General features: G+C 32.4%; 2 protein-coding genes across 4 annotated transcripts in view; one reads left to right on the top strand and one right to left on the bottom strand.

Annotated features, from left to right (window-relative positions):
* LOC127701834 (glucose-6-phosphate isomerase-like) overlaps positions 1-21,178 on the bottom strand; it is a 156,274-nt gene that overhangs the window by 134,268 nt on the left and 828 nt on the right. The window contains exon 2 of one of the 3 annotated variants that reach the window (XM_052205807.1): positions 1,116-1,253. The exons of the other annotated variants lie outside the window; for them this stretch is intronic. Within the exon in view, the coding sequence (XP_052061767.1) occupies positions 1,116-1,253 (138 nt within the window). The remainder of the gene's footprint in view (positions 1-1,115; positions 1,254-21,178) is intronic. 3 annotated transcript variants of the gene reach the window in all.
* LOC127701833 (uncharacterized) overlaps positions 1,481-21,178 on the top strand; it is a 158,249-nt gene continuing 138,551 nt past the window's right edge. Inside the window, exon 1 of the mRNA XM_052205803.1 lies at positions 1,481-1,522. The gene's annotated coding sequence lies outside the window, so the exon portion shown is untranslated. The remainder of the gene's footprint in view (positions 1,523-21,178) is intronic.

Consider the following 21,178-nt stretch of genomic DNA (forward strand, 5'->3'; position numbering starts at 1 on the left):
GATTCTTTTCTGTACTGTGTTTTGCACGATGGGAGTTGGAAGCTGTTTGAATGTGAATGTCTTGTTTGTCTTGTTTGTCTTGTTTGTGGAAATAATTTATAGTTTTTAGGTATTGCAACCTTTTCATGTTCTATTTTATATAGAATTACGATGCAATCCTGAATCTTTTCTTCTGTCAGAGAGGCTGCGCCATCCCAGGTGTTGTAACATGTTACAAACGCTTGATGTATTTCTATATTTGTTTGTAACAAAACGGGCAGCCCTCCTTTGAACTTTTTCAATGCTATCTATGTCTTGTTGTAAGTAAGGGTCCCAAACAGAGCAAGCATACTCTAGTGATGGTCTTATTAAGGGACTTGTATGCCTGCTCTTTAATGGATGTTGAGCTAATATTCAGGTTCCTCATTAGAAAGCCTAGAGTGCTATTAGTTTTCTTGCACATGTTGTCAATGTGCACATCCCATTTAAGGTTATAGGTGATGGTTACCCCAAGATATTTTGCTGTTGTTACATTTTCCAAAGAATGATTGTGTAAATAACTTGTTGAAGTATCATCTCTCTGACTGTCTGAAGATTGTTATTTGATAGATTCAAAATATTTTTTAACTGTCGAATTCAAGGGGCCAAAAAAAAAATAACCATAACTAGACATCTTTGACATAGGAGCCATCTCTGTTGGCCCCGCTGACCTTGAACTTTGACCTAGGAAGTTGTACAAACATTATGACACACCCTCTGGTGTTGGTTGATATACATGTCAAGTATAAAGTATGAAATCATAACGGCTCTCTAGATATAGAGCGTACACAATTTGTTACGGACGGACGGACTGATCACTATAGGGCGACCCGCGGGGGACTAAATATACCTTCTCCATTGGATTTTTCTTAATTATGATGTGCCAATATCACATTGCATTTAGTATGTTAGTTTGTCGTGACAGAAAAATTATTTGAAAATATGTGACTTAATGGCGAGTTACCCTATTCAAATAACGTCCTACACAGCAACTTTATGATTGAAGTCAGACAGATATTTGGAGAAAACAATATTCAACTGAAGCTGATGTCAACATGTTAACCAGGATGTGTTTTGTTACTAATAGTAATAAAAACCTAAATTTCTCAAATCTGGCTGGATCCTTGGCAAACAAGTCAGGCATGTTAATTTTTGATCCATTTTCATCATAATATTTTTGTAGATTTTGCCATGCAGTTTCTGAGGTTAAAAGAGGACGTTTGATTCCAGCCATTCTGCAACAGAAAGATATGAATCTGTACTTTGTCATTTACGTTATTTGGTGATTATTTTCAAGTTTTGATGCAATGGAAAAAATAGAAAAAAAACTCTTTATGAAACCAAATTATATGGATGAAATATACATTTTACCGTAGTTTATGAATAGAAAGTCCTTTGAATGTAGATGCATTTCAGGGCTCAATTTGGTTTAGATGTAAATTCTCTAATTTACACTTTAAAATAGAAATTCAACTTCCGGTACAAACTTTGCTGAATCCAAAAAGTGAAAAGTAATATTTTCTATCATTTCCCCATTTTCTTACAAAACTGATGCAATTATTATTGAGTTGTACAAATATATATGACGATGTTTTTTTCTTTGTGTCAAATTGTTTTGAACTCCTTAATTACGTAACCGTCAGACCAATAGGAACGTAATTAAGGAGTTCAAAACAATTTGACATAAAGAAAAAAACCATCGTCATATATATTTGTACAACTCAATAATAATTGCATTTTGTAAGAAAATGGGGAAATGATAGTAAAGTATTACTTTTCACTGTTTGGATTCAGCAAAGTTTGTACTGGAAGTTGAATTTCTATTTTATTTGTCTTTATATTTCGGCGTTTGTGTGTCCATTGTCATTCTGTGCTGTTTCTAGTCCCCGTTTTTTGTTTTTGTCTCTTGATTTACCTTGTTTTTACTAGATCTTCGGTTTCAACTTTCGTATCAAGGGGGTGAGGATTCATCACTATTAACTACATAAATTAATATATCAGGGTTGGATAACCCTATCAACCCTTTGTATCACTCAACTAAGTTTTATTTATGTTAGAAAAATCAAGGGTCATTATTCTTAATGTATGGCTGTATGTATCACAATTGGTTTCTTTTTTATTTTTATATTTTGGTGAAAAACAATCATAACAAAACAAAATCAAATGGAGGTCAATATATATATACGTTGGTTTAACTAGTTTTAAGTGTCTATTGTTTGTTCTTGTGTACTATAAAAATAAGGAGATGTCGTATGCTTGCCAATGAGACAACTATCTACCAAAGTTTAAATGAAGTAGATGTAAGCAATTATACGCAACCGTACGGGCTTCACCAATGAGAAAAATCCATACCATATAATCGGCTATAAAAGGTCCCCACATTAAAAATATGTAACAATTCAACTGAGAAAACTAACGGCATAATTTATATCAAAACAATTACGAAAAACAAATATGACATACATGAACCAACAACAACCACTGAACTACAGGCTCCTGACTTGGGACAGGCACCTAAAGAATGTGGCGGGGTTAGACATGTTTGAAGGCGCCAACCATACACAAACCTGGAACGGTGGTGTAACAGTACAACATAAGAACCAACTATAATAAAATGTTTCGCCGAGCGCAGCCTGATACGACCGCAGAGATCAAACACTGAACAGTTGGGGCAAGTTTGGACTCAATATACAAGCTTGATACTGTCTGAATTTGGATTGTGATCAAATTTTTGACATAAAGGTTTCTGACACACAAAAAATGTGGTCAAAGATCTTAAAATTTGAAATGGGACATTTGATTTACCTAGTATGGTCTGATATCCAAAATCTAACAACATGCTTATATTCAGCACATAAAAAAACACCAAAAATTTAATTTTAGTTGAAATCAAACACAGTTTAATTTTGGACCCTTCAAACCTTATAATAATATGGACTAATGTGAAAACAGGGCCCAAAATAAAAAATCTAAATGCACAATAAGATTCAGCATATCATAGAGCCGCAATAATTCAGTTTTTGATGAAATCAACAAAGTTTAATTTTGGACCCTTTAGACCTCAATGTAGACCAATTTGAAAATGGAGCCCAATATCCAAAATAGTAATACAAGGTTTGAACCCCCAAAAATTAAAGACTTTAAATTAATCCCATTGAATTTTTTTTTTTTCAATTGAAGATTTCTTGCTATTGCGCAATACTGTGCTATTGCCCAATACTATGCTATTGCGCAATACTGTGCAATTGAAGATTTCTTGCTATTGCGCAATACTACGCAATTGAAGATTTCTTGCTATTGCGCAATTCTGTGATATTGCGCAATACTGTGCTATTGCCCAATGATGTGCTATTGTGTAATACAGTGCTATTGCGCAATACTGTGCAATTGAAGATTTCTTGCTATTGCGCAATACTGTGCAATTGCAGATTTCTTGCTATTGCGCAATACTGTGTAATTGAAGATTGTTTGCTATTGCGCAAAACTGTGCTATTGCATAATACTGTGCAATTGAAGATTTCTTACTATTGAGCAATTCTGTGCTTTTGCGCAATACTGTGCAATTGAAGATTTCTTGCTATTGCGCAGTACTGCGCAATTGAAGATTTCTTGCTAAATTTTTTTCGCAATACTGTGCGATTGAAGATTTCTTGTTATTGGCAAAACTGTTAATCTGCTATATATAGTAATTTACACGCCCTGTCTGGTGTGTATCTCCTACCATATCAGTATTTGTTGCTTTTATGTATAAATCAGAAATAATCAATGTAAAAATGAAAAATTAAAAAAAAAAAAAAAAAAAATATTAAAAATTATCCCCCCACTCAAAAAAAAAAAGATTTTTGAAAAAAAATTTGAAATTTTGAAAAAATCTCGAGGAAAAAAAATATGAACCCCCAAAAAAATTTGAAAAAAAACCCTTGGAGTAATTACCCCCAAACACAATCCCAGCCTTCCCTTTGTGGTATGGAACCTTGTATTATAAATTCAGAGAGATCCATACACTTAAACACTATAAGTTATTGTCTGGAAACTAAAAAAAATGCTTGTTTTTCGCCCCTTTTTTGCCCCTAATTCCTGAACGTTTGGGGCAATTACCGCCACACTCAATCCAAGCCTTCCCTTGAAACCTTGTTGTACAATTTCAGAGAGATCCATACACTTACATACAAGTTATTGTCCTGAAACTACAAAAATGCTTGTTTTTGGCCCCTAATTCCTGAACTGTTGGTACCATAACCCCAAAAAATCAATCCCAACATTCCTTTTGTGGTATTGAACCTTCTGGTAAAATTTCATAGAGGTCCATTCACTTTAACTAAAGTTATTGTCCGGAAACTAAATGTGTCTTCGAACGCCGACGACGACATGATACCATTATACGAATGCAAAATTTTTTTTGCGGTCGTATAAAAATTAGTTGAAAAGGGCTTATCAGATCGATACAAAGCAGAAAAAACATCTAAAAAAAAAAACACAGACCGGACGTGGCAGGGTATTTCTACATCCCTCACAACAACAACAAAAACACAAAGTACAGATGTGGGAGTTATCGCAGTTACTGACAGCTTGTTCAAAGAGCCAATAACAGCTAAGAAAAATATCATGTATCTAAGACACTGTGTCTTTCTTGTCCCCCCGTCGTGTGTCTTTGTCAAATGATTTCCATTCTTCTTGACTAACGCTTAGTTTGTCTAGCAGTCAATGGATAAGTCAAGAAAATTGTTGAGGCAAACTGACTGCATGTGCATAACACTAATGAACAGATTTTTTTTTTTATTTTAGCGTCAATGTCTCTTTAGAAAGCCTGTGATGCTGAAGGTCAATTTCAAAATGCGAATATTGAAGAAAAAGATATTACTGTTATTGACAATATCTTGTAAAATGTAAAGTATATGTTAACGCATCACAATACGGGTACGGGGCCACAGTAGAATACCCCCCCCCCCCCCCCCCCCCCCCCCCATCAGGTCGCGTTTAAAAAATGCATCAGTTTGCCTCACTTTCAAGCAAATTTAAGAATTATTTTTAAAAGTCGTAGGTTGTTTTAAATGAGACGCCCACCTAATCCCCAAGTTGGCGGGTCGGATTTGGCCATATTGGAGCCACACAATATCCAATATACAGAATATATTCTGTATTTATTCTGTATTTTATAAAGCAAACCATATTCTGGCGCCGCGTAATATGTTGAAGATATTTAAATTTGATGAGAATCTGTATAAATAATTCCCTGTATAACGTAATTCGAATTCTGCATATATATACGCAATTAAAATTCTGCATAGTCTGTATTTGCGTATGTAAAGAATTGTTACGTCGATCATAATTCCGTATACGAGATTCGAAGTCTATCCATACGGAAATATAGTTCTGTATATCCGTTTTTTGATTTCTGTAAATACATAAACGATTTATATACGAAAAGGCGCAAAAATACATAATTGAATAATATACCTCTAAACACTAATTTTAATTACGTATATACAGATTTCGAATTAAGTATATTAAAAGTAATCGAACTACCTATATAATATATACGGAACTATTTCTGTACATATGTAATAGCATATACGTTATAATATAGACAGACATATATTTTTGTTTTACCCTGATACCGCGCAATAATTAATTCTAAGTGTCGGACTAATGGGTTGTCGGATTATTGGGCTCTCAGAGCAATGGGTTGTCGGGATTATTTGGCTGTCAGATTATTGGGTTGTCGGAAAAATGGGATGTCGGACCAATGGGCTGTCGGAACAATGGGCCGTCGGACTGATGAGCTTTCGGACTAATGGGCTGTCTGAATAATGGCGTGTAAAAATGCTCACACATCACAGTTCATCATTATCAAGCAGCTAACCAAATATGAACTCATCCTGTTCAGTAGGTTTGTGGAAAACAGTAATGAAAATATTTGTTGGACAAAGATAGATTGACAGAAAGGCATTGCAATAAAGTCCATATTCCTACCGCAATGCCAATGGTATAATGTTTAGTTTTTCACTCTCAATCTTTATTACCTATCTTATACACATCATGCACATGTCATCAGGAACATGCATGAAATATTTGCCACTGGGCGTTAAGCAAACAAAAGTTTAGGTTACATTTACTTAAACTTGTGTCACAAATTCAGATTTTTCAAAATAACTTCTCTATCTAAACAAAAAATGTTACACTACTAATAGGATTACATCCAAAGTCAATAATTGGCTTAAGAGATAAAGAGCAAAACACTATTTTGCATCAATTATTTGATTTGTTTAAGAATACATTTGAAAAGTCCATCAATTGTCTTATTCAGAATCACTTGGAATGTCTTGTAGTGTCTTATATCTTTTTCTTGTTGTGCAATGCTTCTGAAAAAAATTAATAAAAAAAAAATTATTAATCTTACATTTATATATAAACTTCTGAAATATTCCTTTATTAGAGAACTAATCAGGATGCCGGAAGGACACCCCCTCTCCCTTAAAAGTTATGAAACAAATAACAAGTAGTCTCACAATGAAGATATTGACAAATTCTAAAATGGCATCTATGTTATCCTTTAAACAATATTATATATATATATATATATATATATATTATAGCATTTAACAGGATCAAATATACAATGTACAGTACAGATAAAAACCTTTTCATTTAATCCACAAAGGGCTTAATTGCCTTTCATTAAAGCTGAACGTCATTTTGTTATAAGTATCTAAGGGCATACGATGCAGTACTAGTAGTAGAGGCAAAAATAATAACCCAAGTTTTACGCATTGTTTTCGTGATCTTGCTAATAGTATAACTCAAACTTCCGGGAAACACACAGACGTCATTTAATCAGATGATTATATATTTTGAAAGCATTTTCAAAGGAAAATAAAGATGTTTATCATGTTTACGAAAGCACACTGTTGGACTAAAAGCTTGATTTAAATAAACAACGTGTTTCTATTTTGTCACCAAAAAATACTTTATTTAAAAATCCTAGGATCTTTTCTGAATTGTATAATATGCCCTTAATCTTTAAGTTAATGTATTGTTTATGCGAAAAATTTGAATTAAAATGTAAATATGAAATGACAGTAATCTTGTATGAAAATCTTACTGGGTACTTAAAAAAATGTTTTCCTCCTGAATGGTTGTGGCCATTCCAAAGTACCAGTGCCACTTCCAAATTGTAAACCTGCATATTGAACTAGTCCTTTGTGGCTTTTTATACGACCACAAAACAATTTTGGGGTCGTAAAATGCTCGTCGTCCGAAGACATTTGGTTTCCGGACAATAGCTTTAGTTTATGTGTATGGATCTCTATGAAATTTAACCAAAAGGTTCAATACCACAAAAGGAAGGTTGGGATTGTTTTTGGGGGTGATGCTCCCAAGCGTTTAGGAATTAGGGGCCCAAAACAAGCATTTTTCTAGTTTCAAAACAATAACTTGTGTATAAGTATTGAGATTGCTCTGAAATTGTACCACAAGGTTCAATACCACAAGTAGAAGGTTGGGATTCGTTTTGGGGGTAGTTGCCCAAACCGTTCAGGAATTAGGGACCAAAAAGGGTCTAAAACAAGCATTTTTTTTTTTCATTTTCAGGCAATAACTTGTGTCTAAGTGTATTGATTTTTCTTAAATTATACCACATTTTACAAATAGAAAATTTCTTCAAATGTTATTATTTTCAAATAAGGGGGGAAGTGGGGAGGGGGGGGGGGCAATTTTTTTTCCTTAAGACTTAAGAAATTGTAAATTTTCCAAAGAAAAATTGGGGGTCACAATTCAGTTTGCTAATTCTTTGTATATAGTCTGAAAACAGATTTACTAAGTATTGCGCAACAGCACAGTGTATTGCACAAAAGCAAGAAATCTTCAATTGAATATAAATTCAAATCATATAACCAATTTCAAGTTCTTTGACTACATTTATTCTGTGTCAGAAACCTATAATGTGTCAAAAATTTAATTACAATCCAAATTCAGACCTGTATCAAGCTTGAGTATTGTGTCCATTTTTGCCCCAACTGTTTAGGGTTGGACCTCTGCGGTCGTATCCAGCTGCGCTAGGCGAAGCAATTTATTTTATAGCTCCTTTTGAAAAATAAAAGATAATTACATTATTGTATGAATATAATTTTAAGCAACAGTTTATATTAACCTGCTTGTAACTCAAGTCTTTAATAGTCCTTGTAATATTCATTAAGGGAAATTTTAATTTACTGTATTGCAAATAAATCCTTGCATGTGTACGCTGATTTTACTATAAAATAAAAGTCTCCATTATACAGCCAAAAAAAGTTTTTTTTAAATAAGTGTTGTTTTTATAAAATTTTAATTAATTTTAAAACGTTCTGCATAGGCAGCCATAAATTATGGGCAGTGCCATGATATTTGACTGATACAACTCATGCTGAACAGCATATTGCTCAAACGACATGGCCAAAAAGTCACAAAAGCAACTTCACACTGAAATTATGCCATTTACATGTAGGATGGACACTAGGTTTTGTGTCTACTTGTAATAGACGATTTTCATATATAACTGACTTTTGAGTTATGGGTGTATAATGTTTAGACAGGTTACTTACTCTGCTGAAGGAAATTCTTGTACTCGGTTATGTTAATGTGAGAACTACTATCTGAAGTAAAATCAAGCTTACAATCGGTGCAATTTGGGAGAAAAATAACTGGTTTATTCATTTTGTCATAGACATGATAGAAAACACAAAACAGTTATTTATCTAGTGCTTAACGTTAATGTTACTTGTTTTTGTGCCTCGAACAGTCTATTGAGTCATGCCTTTTGCAACAGTTGCTGTTGGTTTATGTCTGTTATTTAAGTTTTTCATAATGTGTATTGTTATAAATTTAGGCTGCTATTTTTTTTTGTTTTGTTTTAATTATGTTTGAGAACACATTTTGTTTGTCAAAGCCTTTAAAATGTTGACTATACAGTATGGGTTTTCTCATTGTTAAAGGCCGTACAGTGACCTATAATTTTTTTTTTATATCCAAGTCATTTGAATTCAGGTGGATAGCTGTCTCATTGACATTGGCAATCAAACACAAGCTACATCTTCTTATTTTCATATCAATGGACAAATTAATTATTGGTGTACGTATATGCTAGAACAGTGGCGGATTTATGGGGCCCCAACCCCCCTTATGGTGCTACATATAAGAGAAATGCATAGATTATTTACAAGTATCACTCCAAGCGTTGACCTGCCAGCCAGGGGCCCCATCTTTTTCAAGATCCTGGATCCGCACTAGTCCAAATAATTATGACGTCTTGGAAGGCTATTTTAATTTTTTGCTTTGACGCCTTCCTCCGATATCATAATGTTGAAGCCACCATTTTCGGTTGGACTTTGAGAGCATATTTTGCTCTCAACTTTGAGACCCAATTTAACCACAACATTTTCATTGAAGGCTTAAAATTTTTGCATATATAAAAATACTTACCTTTTATGTGTTTGTTTGTGCAAAATATTTCCATAAATCCCTACAGTAATAATAAGTTACAATTCCATCCGAGGCGGACGATTATCTACTGCTTTTTTTAAAACATTTATCGGATTTCATTTTAGGAGAGTATAAAATAAATTTTTGCACCAAACTCGGTAAAATTTGACAGACCCGAATTTCCGGAACCTTTGTTTTATATTATCCGGAAATTCAGGTCCGTCAAATTTTACCGAGGTTGGATCAAAAATATATTTTATACTCCTAAAATGAAGCATCTTAAGGAGAAACCAGCTAAACGTTTTAATAAAGCAGTTAATTCCCTCTCAAAGTCCAACTGAAAATATAAGTTCGGCGTTATGACGTCGATGTAAGGCGTCAAAGAAAAAAAAATATAATAGCCTTTCAAGACGTCATAATAATTTGGACTAGATCCGCACCTGTACTGTAGAAACAGAAATGGTTCCGATTATGATTGAAACACAAAAGGAATGCACAAGTTTCATCTCAGGAGTTTAATCATTCTTACCTAGTGAGTAACTTATACTTTTCCTTGCTCTCTTTGTTGATATCTTTGTCTTTGTTTAAAATTTAAATTTCAAATTGCATTTCCGCAAACTGGTTCCCGATATTCACATGTGATAAAACGAAACAGTCGACTTCTGCATCAATTCCGGAAAAGGTCGGTTTTCCGTAATGCATACCGATACGAATGTGGAATAGACTATTTCCATATTACCGACTTCGGATTATATAATTTTTCGACAGGATACCTTTTCTATGGTAGGACATCCTGGTACTTGGTCAAGTAGGAGCAACCAAAAGAAGTAAAATCAAACAAATAATCCGTGCAATTTCAGGGGAAAGATTTCTGCCATAAAGCAGTTAATTTTATCGATTAAAAGCTTGATTTTACCTTTTCATGTTGATCTTAGTTGACCGAGTACCAGTATGTCCTACTACAGAGTACGTAACCTGTCGAAAAAATATAAACTCCGGAATCAAAAATCGGTAATATGAAAAAGGTCTGTTAAGAGGGCAGTTACATTTCATCGACAGTTTTCATTCTTAATTTCTAAAATATACACGAACGAATTAAATAAACATTAAAGAAAAGTAATTGTTCATAAATACATTATCTCTTAATTTGATGTTGACTCTTTTGAATTTTGATATTAGAAGAAATACGATAGGCTGACTTATGTCATGATTAAAGTATTGATAAGATTTAGTGATATTTAACTTATACTGAATAAAAACAACTAGCTAATTCCATAAAACGTTGTCTGTGGGATTTTGAACAAAGTTTAAATAAATGTTATATTTATATCCGTAAAATGTTGAATAAAATATCAGTAAGGATATCAAATAAAGTGTATGTCAAAATATTTTATAGAAAACATTTAGCTGATATCTTTCAGATGTTAAATGTAAAACATTTTAATTAAACGTTATAAAACATTTTATGTAAATAGCAACAAACTATTTTCTGAAAAACATTTTTGGAAAATATTTACTTTAAATGTTTTAACAAAATAAAATACCAATTGAACAAACTATTATTTTTTCATATTATAGAAATGTACAGGATATTTCAGAACAATGTTTGAGAAAGTGAATAAATATTATTTTTTCATATTATAGAAATGTACAGGATATTTCAGAACAATGTTTGTGAACGTGAATAAAAGATATTAGCAAATAATATTTTTTGGATATATATAATATTAGAATTAAAACATTTCAAAAACAATAAAATAAACATTTTTTAGATGTTCAAATGATATATTATTGCAATGTTTTCGGAAAGACACCCATATGACATTTAAAAAATGTTTTAAAAATGTTATGTGTTTGCTGGCCAATACTAACACCTTCTCTCAATTTATTTAAACAGCTTAAATGGTTAAATTTCAAATCTAGGATTTCTTATCATAAATTGATTCTTGTTCATAAAATTCTCAATAATAAAGCATCTAATTACCTTAAAGAACTATGTTGTCCAATTATAAACCTACACAGCAGAAATTTTAGATCTTCTGCAAATAATAATCTAGCTGTAGTGAGGCCTAATGCAAATTTGCTGAAAAAATCATTCACATACAGCTCCTCAATACCTTGGAATAAACTACCAAATGAAATAAAACTATGTGAAAATCTAGGTACTTTTAAAAGAATATGTGTAGATTTTTTTAGCTATAAATGATATGTAACAAATCTCTAACTCTATCATGTCTTTTTAACTTTTGTGTATAATGTACGTATTATTTGTTTTTTTCTTTTCTTCAGACAATCATCTAGCATGAAAGCTTAGTTATATGTTCAAAAATTGTAATATCTGTAATATTTGTTCTGTATGTTTTTTGGTGAGGGCCTCAAGGTAGATTAGTGAATGCTAATTCGGTCACCCTCTATAAATAAAGTCATTATTATTATTATTACTATTATTACTGAGCAAAATGTGAGCAACAGGGCAAATATGCCCTCCTTAATAATTTCTTTTTTATATTATTCAAAAGAGACTTTGTGATCCCAAGTCATTAAGATTTCATTTGATACAAAATAAACCAAATATTTTACCGTTATTGACAAAGTTATAGCTATATGCGTAGGAAATATTTTGTTTGAATATGTACTACTTTTTTGACCGGGCCGATATAGTAATTTTTCACCTAAAGGGTTTTCAGGAAATAGACGATATTTGAGGATGCCGAGAGTATAGAAAGCCGTTTTTTGCTGTTTCTATCGCATGTAGCATCTTTCTTGTTCAGTTTAACTTTTTATTTATCTCACCGTAAATTGATATCTGTACCGAGATTGTTTCATTCTGTTCTAAAATACTTATTACACCTCTGAATCTTGAGTCATGGTTTAGCCGTTATTACCGTCTCCTCGGAGACGGTATTAAGAGTTGAACGATGGACAGTCTGCGGGCTGAAGGCTTTCTTACTACCTGATTGGAAGATATTACTGACGCTGTAATAATTAAAGTTCGTTGATTGGTATGGACAATTCAAGCCTAGTAAATGTCTTTTAATTCCATAGAGTGTCCGATATGAACTCTTTATTTTAGTAAATAGATTTGCCTGGTTACCAATCATGGTTACAAGAGAGCAATTATTTGTTTACATTTTACCGACGAGTTTTTTACCCCAAGATGGTACTCAGAATAGAATCCTGTACGGCTTCTGATTGGATGATACAGAATTGGAATTGCTTTTAATCGAAAGCTTATCGAATTAGGTTTAAAAAATACAGAAAATCAAATTAAATTTTGCAAAGTATAAAAAATATCTTCCATTTCTGCACGTCGGGACCATTAAAAATATGCCTTTTTTATTAAGCGAAAAAAATAGACGATCTTTTTCAACTGCATTTCAAGTCAATTTTTGCCGCATGACCATATATATTTTTTAGTTGTAATGCAACACTGGCATTTTTAGTAATACGAACTGCTTCCCGTTTTTCCATAGTTTGTGTAGTCTTCGAGAAAACAAATACGGAACACCCTATGGAAAATGCATCACGAACAATTGCACTCTTGTAACCTAAAGGAAAATGACATTTTTTTAATAAGGCTTTGAAAAATGTTAAAAATAGTAATTTTGCTTGGAAAAAATGCGAAACGGTAATTTATGGGGTCAAATGGGCTTTTCATCAACGTGCATTCAAGCTATAGTCTGTTTCCTATTTGTATAGATTTCCATATTTGAAACTAAGGTTGGCTCGAATGTCGACACAGTATAAAGAAATAGAACTTTTTTGTGAGATCTAATGTTTTTATTGGGAACAGCATGTATATATCTTGAATTTGGAGATACATTTTTTTACATAATGATCGTGACTCAGTTGCTATTCTAGCAAAAAGCAAATTTGGTGAAAATTGGCAAAAAGTGCCCCAAAGCAAACACCAACGATTTAGTTAAATTACAAAGTAGAAAAATTAATCTTGGCATTGAATACTATAGTTCGAGAATATTTTTTCTTGCCAAAGTAGTAACATTATCATACATTCGAAATTTGAAAAAAATATAGTCTGTTTCAAAAACGTATTTTTTCAAGAAAGGATTTCATTTAAAGCCATTCTCCAACATTCTATGTAGCTTTTCCATATCAGAACGGTTTTGTCGGCAATATGATCAGTGCTGGATGACCTTTGAAAAACTAGGGCAGTAAATAAACATTATCTTCATGTCTTTTTGAACAGTACCGTATTTGGTCAAAAAATCAGTTCAAATGTTTGGCCTCATTGACGGGCAATAAATAATTCTCCAAATTCAGAGAGTGATCAGATAATGTTTTGAAAATATGATATGAGCTAGATAGACGCTAGCGCTTCATTTGGCCCGGGCGCTTAATTTTAGAAAAAAAATTTGCATTACCGTATAGGTTACAAGAGCGCAATTATTTGTTTACATTTAGGTTACAAAAGCGCAATTATTTGTTTACATTTTACCGGTACTCAAAATAGAATCCTGTACGGCTTCTGATTGGATGATACAGAATTGGAATTACTTTTAATCGAAAGCTTATAGAATTACGTTTAAAAAATCCAGAAAATCAAATTCACATTTTTCAAAGTATAGAAAATATCTTCCATTTCTGCACGTCAGGGCCATTAAAAATATGCCTTTTTCATTAGCCAAAAAAAAAAAACGATCTTATTCAACTAGAAATAGGAAGATTTGGTATGAGTGCCAATGAGACAACTCTCCATCCAAGTTACAATTTATAAAAGTTAACCATTATAGGTCAAGGTACGGCCTTCAACACGGAGCATTGGCTCGCACCGAACAGCAAGCTATAACGGGCCCCAAAAAATTACTAGTGTAAACCACTCAAACGGAAAAACCAACGGCTTATCTATATAAAAACGAGAAACAAGAAACACGTATGAACTACATAAACAGACGACAACTACTGTAATCAGATTCCGGCATTTTAAGTCAATTTTTGCCGTATGACCATATATATTTTATTAGGTTGTAATGCAACACTGGCATTTCTAGTAACAGGAACTGCTACCCGTTTTTCCATAGTTTGTGTAATCTTCGAGAAAACAAATACGGAACACGCTATGGAAAATGCATTACGAATAATTGCGCTCTTGTAACCTATCGGAAAATGACATTTTTTTTAATAAGGCTTTGAAAAATGTTAAAAATAGTCATTTTGCTTGGAAAAAATGCGAAATGGTATTTAATAGGGTCCAATGGACTTTTCATCAACGTACATTCAAGCTATATTCTGTTTCCTATTTGTATAGATTTCCATATTTGAAACTAAGGTGGGCTCGAATGTCGACACAGTATAAAGAAATAAAACGTTTTTGTGAGATCTACTGTTTTTATTGGGAACAGCATGTATATATCTTGAAGTTGGAGATACATTTTGGTTTTTGAACATAATGATCGTGACTCATTTGCTATTCTAGCAAAAAGCAAATTTGGTGAAAATGGCAAAAAGTGCCCATAGGCAAACACCAACCATTTAGTTAAATTACAAAGTAGAAAAATTAATCTTGGCATTGAATATTGTAGTTCAAGAAAACTTTTTCTTGCCAAAGTAGTGATATTATCATATATTCGAAATTTGGAAAAACTATAGTCTGTTTGAAAAGCGTGTTTTTTTCAAGAAAGGATTTCATTTAAAGCAATTCTTCAACATTCTATGTAGCTTTTCCATATCAGAACGATTTTGTCGGCAATATGATCAGTGCTGGATGACCTTTGAAAAATTAGGGCAGTAAATAAACATTATCTTCATGTCTTTTTGAACAGTACCGTATTTGGTCAAAAAATCAGTTCAAATGTTTGGCCTGATCGACGGGCAATAAATAATTCTCCAAATTCAGAGAGTGATCAGATGATGTTTTGAAGATGTGATATGAGCTAGATAGACGCTAGCACTTCATTTGGCTCGGGCGCTTAATTTAAGAAATTTTATTGCATTAACGTATAGGTTACAAGAGCGCAATTATTTGTTTACATTTTGGTTACAAAAGCGCAATTATTTGTTTACATTTTACCGGCAAGGTTTTTACCCCAAAATGGTACTCAGAATAGAATCCTGTACTGCTTCTGATTGGATGATACAAAATTGGAATAACTTTTAATCGAAAGCTTATCGAATTACGTTAAAAAAATCCAGAAAATCAAATTCACATTTTGCAAAGAATAGAAAATATCTTCCCTTTCTGCACGTCGGGGCCATTAAAAATATGCCATTTTCATTAAACGAAAAAAAAATAGACGATCTTTTTCAATTGCATTTTAAGTCAATTTTTGCCGCATGACCATGTATATGTTTTTGGTTGTAATGCAACACTGGCATTTCTAGTAACAGGAACTGCTACCCGTTTTCCCTAGTTTGTGTAGTCTTCAAGAAAGAAAAAACGGCACACCACTGGTTCCCTATTTAAAATGAATAACGAATAATTGCGCTCTTGTAACCTATCGGAAAATGACATTTTTTTTAATAAGGCTTTGAAAAATGTTAAAAATAGTCATTTTGCTTGGAAAAAATGCTAAACGGTAATTTATGGGGTCAAATGGACTTTTCATCAATGTGGATTCAAGCTATAGTCTGTTTCCTATTTGTATAGATTTCCATATTTGAAACTGGAAATGGGCTCGAATGTCGACACAGTATAAAGAGAATAGAAGGTTTTTTGTGATATCTACTGTTTTTTATTGGGAAAAGCATGTATATATCTTGAATTTGGAGATACATTTTGGTTTTTTAACATAATGATCGTGACTCAGTTGCTATTCTAGCAAAAAGCAAATTTGGTAAAAATTGGCAAAAAGTGCCCCAAAGCAAACACCAACGATTTAGTTAAATTACAAAGTAGAAACATTAATCTTGGCATTGAATATTGTAGTTCAAGAATATTTGTTCTTGCCAAAGTAGTAATATTAACATATATTCGAAATTCAAAAAAAACTATAGTCTGTTTCAAAAACGTATTTTTTCAAGAAATGATTTTATTTAAAGCAATTCTTCAAAATTCTATGTAGCTTTTCCTTATCAGAATGGATTTGTCGGCAATATGATCAGTGCTGGATGACCTTTGAAAAATTAGCGCAGTAAATAAACATTATCTTCATGTCTTTTTGAACAGTAACGTATTTGGTCAAAAAATCAGTTCAAATTTTTGGACTGATCGACGGGCAATAATTAATTCTCCAAATTCAGAGAGTGATTAGATAATGTTTTGAAGATTTGATATGAGCTAGATAGACGCTAGCGCTTCATTTGGCCTGGGTGCTTAATTTTAGAAAATTTTTCGTATTACCGTATAGGGTACAAGAGCGAAATTATTTGTTAACATTTAGGTTACAAGAGCGCAATTATTTGTTTACATTTTACCGGCAAGGTTTTTACCCCAAAATGGTACTCAGAATAGAATCCTGTACTGCTTCCGATTGGATGATAAAGAATTGAATTACTTTTAATCGAAAGCTTATCGAATTAGGTTTAAAAAATCCTGAAAATCAAATTCACATTTTGCAAAGTATAGAAAATATCTTCCATTTCTGCACGTCGGGGCCATTAAAAATATGCCTTTTTCATTAAGCGAAAAAAAAATAGACGATCTTTTTCAACTGCATTTTAAGTCAATTTTTGCCGCATGACCATGTATATGTTTTTGTTTGTAATGTAACGCTGGCATTTCTAGTAACAGGAACTGCTACCCGTTTTCCCTAGTTTGTGTAGTCTTCAAGAAAGAAAATACAGAACACCACTGGTACCCTATTGAAAATGCATAACGAATAATTGCGCTCTTGTAACCTATCGGAAAATGACATTTTTTTAATAAGGCTTTGAAAAATGTTAAAAATAGTCACTTTGCTTGGAAAAAATGCGAAACGGTAATTTATGGGGTCAAATGGACTTTTCATCAATGTGGATTCAAGCTATAGTCTGTTTCCTATTTGTATAGATTTCCATATTTGAAACTGGAAATGGGCTCGAATGTCGACACAGTATAAAGAGAATAGAAGGTTTTTTGTGATATCTACTGTTTTTTATTGGGAAAAGCATGTATATATCTTGAATTTGGAGATACATTTTGGTTTTTTAACATAATGATCGTGACTCAGTTGCTATTCTAGCAAAAAGCAAATTTGGTAAAAATTGGCAAAAAGTGCCCCAAAGCAAACACCAACGATTTAGTTAAATTACAAAGTAGAAACATTAATCTTGGCATTGAATATTGTAGTTCAAGAATATTTGTTCTTGCCAAAGTAGTAATATTAACATATATTCGAAATTCAAAAAAAACTATAGTCTGTTTCAAAAACGTATTTTTTCAAGAAATGATTTTATTTAAAGCAATTCTTCAAAATTCTATGTAGCTTTTCCTTATCAGAATGGATTTGTCGGCAATATGATCAGTGCTGGATGACCTTTGAAAAATTAGCGCAGTAAATAAACATTATCTTCATGTCTTTTTGAACAGTAACGTATTTGGTCAAAAAATCAGTTCAAATTTTTGGACTGATCGACGGGCAATAATTAATTCTCCAAATTCAGAGAGTGATTAGATAATGTTTTGAAGATTTGATATGAGCTAGATAGACGCTAGCGCTTCATTTGGCCTGGGTGCTTAATTTTAGAAAATTTTTCGTATTACCGTATAGGGTACAAGAGCGAAATTATTTGTTAACATTTAGGTTACAAGAGCGCAATTATTTGTTTACATTTTACCGGCAAGGTTTTTACCCCAAAATGGTACTCAGAATAGAATCCTGTACTGCTTCCGATTGGATGATAAAGAATTGAATTACTTTTAATCGAAAGCTTATCGAATTAGGTTTAAAAAATCCTGAAAATCAAATTCACATTTTGCAAAGTATAGAAAATATCTTCCATTTCTGCACGTCGGGGCCATTAAAAATATGCCTTTTTCATTAAGCGAAAAAAAAATAGACGATCTTTTTCAACTGCATTTTAAGTCAATTTTTGCCGCATGACCATGTATATGTTTTTGTTTGTAATGTAACGCTGGCATTTCTAGTAACAGGAACTGCTACCCGTTTTCCCTAGTTTGTGTAGTCTTCAAGAAAGAAAATACAGAACACCACTGGTACCCTATTGAAAATGCATAACGAATAATTGCGCTCTTGTAACCTATCGGAAAATGACATTTTTTTAATAAGGCTTTGAAAAATGTTAAAAATAGTCACTTTGCTTGGAAAAAATGCGAAACGGTAATTTATGGGGTCAAATGGACTTTTCATCAATGTGGATTCAAGCTATAGTCTGTTTCCTATTTGTATAGATTTCCATATTTGAAACTGGAAATAGGCTCGAATGTCGACACAGTATAAAGAGAATAGAACGTTTTTGTGATATCTACTGTTTTTATTGGGAAAAGCATGTATATATCATGAATTTGGTTTTTAAACATAATGATCGTGACTCAGCTGCTATTCTAGCAAAAAGCAAATTTGGTGAAAATTGGCAAAAAGTGCCCATAAGCAAACACCAACGATTTAGTTAAATTGCAAAGTAGAAAAATTAATCTTGGCATTGAATATTGTAGTTCAAGAATATTTTTTCTTGCCAAAGTAGTAATATAAACATATGTTCGAAATATTTAAAAAAAACTATAGTCTGTTTCAAAAACGTATTTTTTCAAGAAATGATTTCATTTAAAGCCATTCTTCAAAATTCTATGTAGCTTTTCCATATCAGAATGGTTTTGTCGGCAATATGATCATTGCTGGATGACCTTTGAAAAATTAGCGCAGTAAATAAACATTATCTTCATGTCTTTTTGAACAGTAACGTATTTGGTCAAAAAATCAGTTCAAATTTTGGACTGATCGACGGGCAATAAATAATTCTCCAAATTCAGAGAGTGATTAGATAATGTTTTGAAGATTTGATATGAGCTAGATAGACGCTAGCGCTTCATTTGGCCCGGGTGCTTAATTTTAGAAAAATTTTCGTATTACCGTATAGGGTACAAGAGCGAAATTATTTGTTAACATTAAGGTTACAAGAGCGCAATTATTTGTTTCCATTTTACCGGCAAGGTTTTTACCCCAAAATGGTACTCGGAATAGAATCCTGTACGGCTTTTGATTGGATGATACAGAATTGAATTACTTTTAATCGAAAGCTTATCGAATTAGGTTGAAAAAAATACAGAAAATCAAATTCACATTTTGCAAAGTATAGAAAATATTTTCCATTTCTGCACGTCGGGGCCATTAAAAATATGCCTTTTTTCATTAAGCGAAAAAAATAGACGATCTTTTTCAACTGCATTTTAAGTCAATTTTTGCCGCATGACCATATATATTTTTTTGGTTGTAATGCAACACTGCTAGTCTAGAAACAGGAACTGCTACCCGTTTTTCCCTAGTTTGTGTAGCCTTCGAGAAAAAAAAATATACGGAACACCACTGGTACCCTATGGAAAATGCATAACGAATAATTGCGCTCTTGTAACCTATAGGAAAATGATATTTTTTTTTTAATGAGGCTTTGAAAAATGTTAAAAATAGTCATTGTGCTTGGAATAATGCGAAACGGTAATTTATGGGGTCAAATGGACTTTTCATCAACGTGCATTCAAGCAATAGTCTGTTTCCCATTTGTATAGATTTCCATATTTGAAACTAGGATGGGCTTGAATGTCGACACAGTATAAAGAGAATAGTACGTTTTTGTGATATCTACTGTTTTTATTGGGAAAAGCATGTATATATCTTGAATTTGGAGATAAATTTTGGTTTTTAAACAAAATGATCGTGACTCAGATGCTAATCTAGCAAAAAGCAAATTTGGAGAAAATTGGCAAAAAATGCCCATAAGCAAACACCAACGATTTAGTTAAATTGCAAAGTAGAAAAATTAATCTTGGCATTGAATATTGTAGTTCAAGAATATTTTTTCTTGCCAAAGTAGTAATATTATCATATATTCGAAATATTTAAAAAAGTATAGTCTGTTTCAAAAACGTATTTTTTTCAAGAAAGGATTTCATTTAAAGCCATTCTTCAAAATTCTATGTAGCTTTCCCATATCAGAACGGTTTTTTTCGGCAATATGATCAGTGCTGAATGACCTTTAAAAAATTAGGACAGTAAATAAACATTATCTTCATGTCTTTTTGAACAGTACTGTATTTGGTCAAAATATCAGTTCAATTTTTTGGACTTGATCGACGGGCTATTAATAATTCTCCAAATTCAGAGAGTGATCAGATAATGTTTTAAAGATGTGATATTAGCTAGATAGACGCTAGCGCTTCATTTGGCCCGGGCGCTGAATTTTAAATTTTTTTTCGCATTCCCGTATAGGTTACAAGAGCGGAACTATTTGTTTACATTTAGGCTACAAGAGCGCAATTATTTGTTTACATTTAACCGACAAGGTTTTTAACCCAAGATGGTACTCAGAATAAAATCCTGTACGGCTTCTGATTACATGATACAGAATTGAAATTACTTTTAATCGAAATCTTATCCAATTAGGTTTAAAAAATCCTGAAAATCAAATTCACATTTTGCAAAGTATAGAAAATATCTTCCATTTCTACACATCAGGGCCATTAATGGAGATACTAGTAAATAGATTTGACAAATATCTTAAACACTTACGAAAGTGATTTTAGAGACATATATATACACAATCTTTGGTGATTTTAAATGCATCTGTTAAAAAAATATTGACATCTGATTAGTTT

The sequence above is a fragment of the Mytilus californianus genome, unplaced genomic scaffold, assembly GCF_021869535.1.
Source record: "Mytilus californianus isolate M0D057914Y unplaced genomic scaffold, xbMytCali1.0.p SCAF_5, whole genome shotgun sequence".
Taxonomy (NCBI): Eukaryota; Metazoa; Mollusca; class Bivalvia; order Mytilida; family Mytilidae; genus Mytilus; species Mytilus californianus.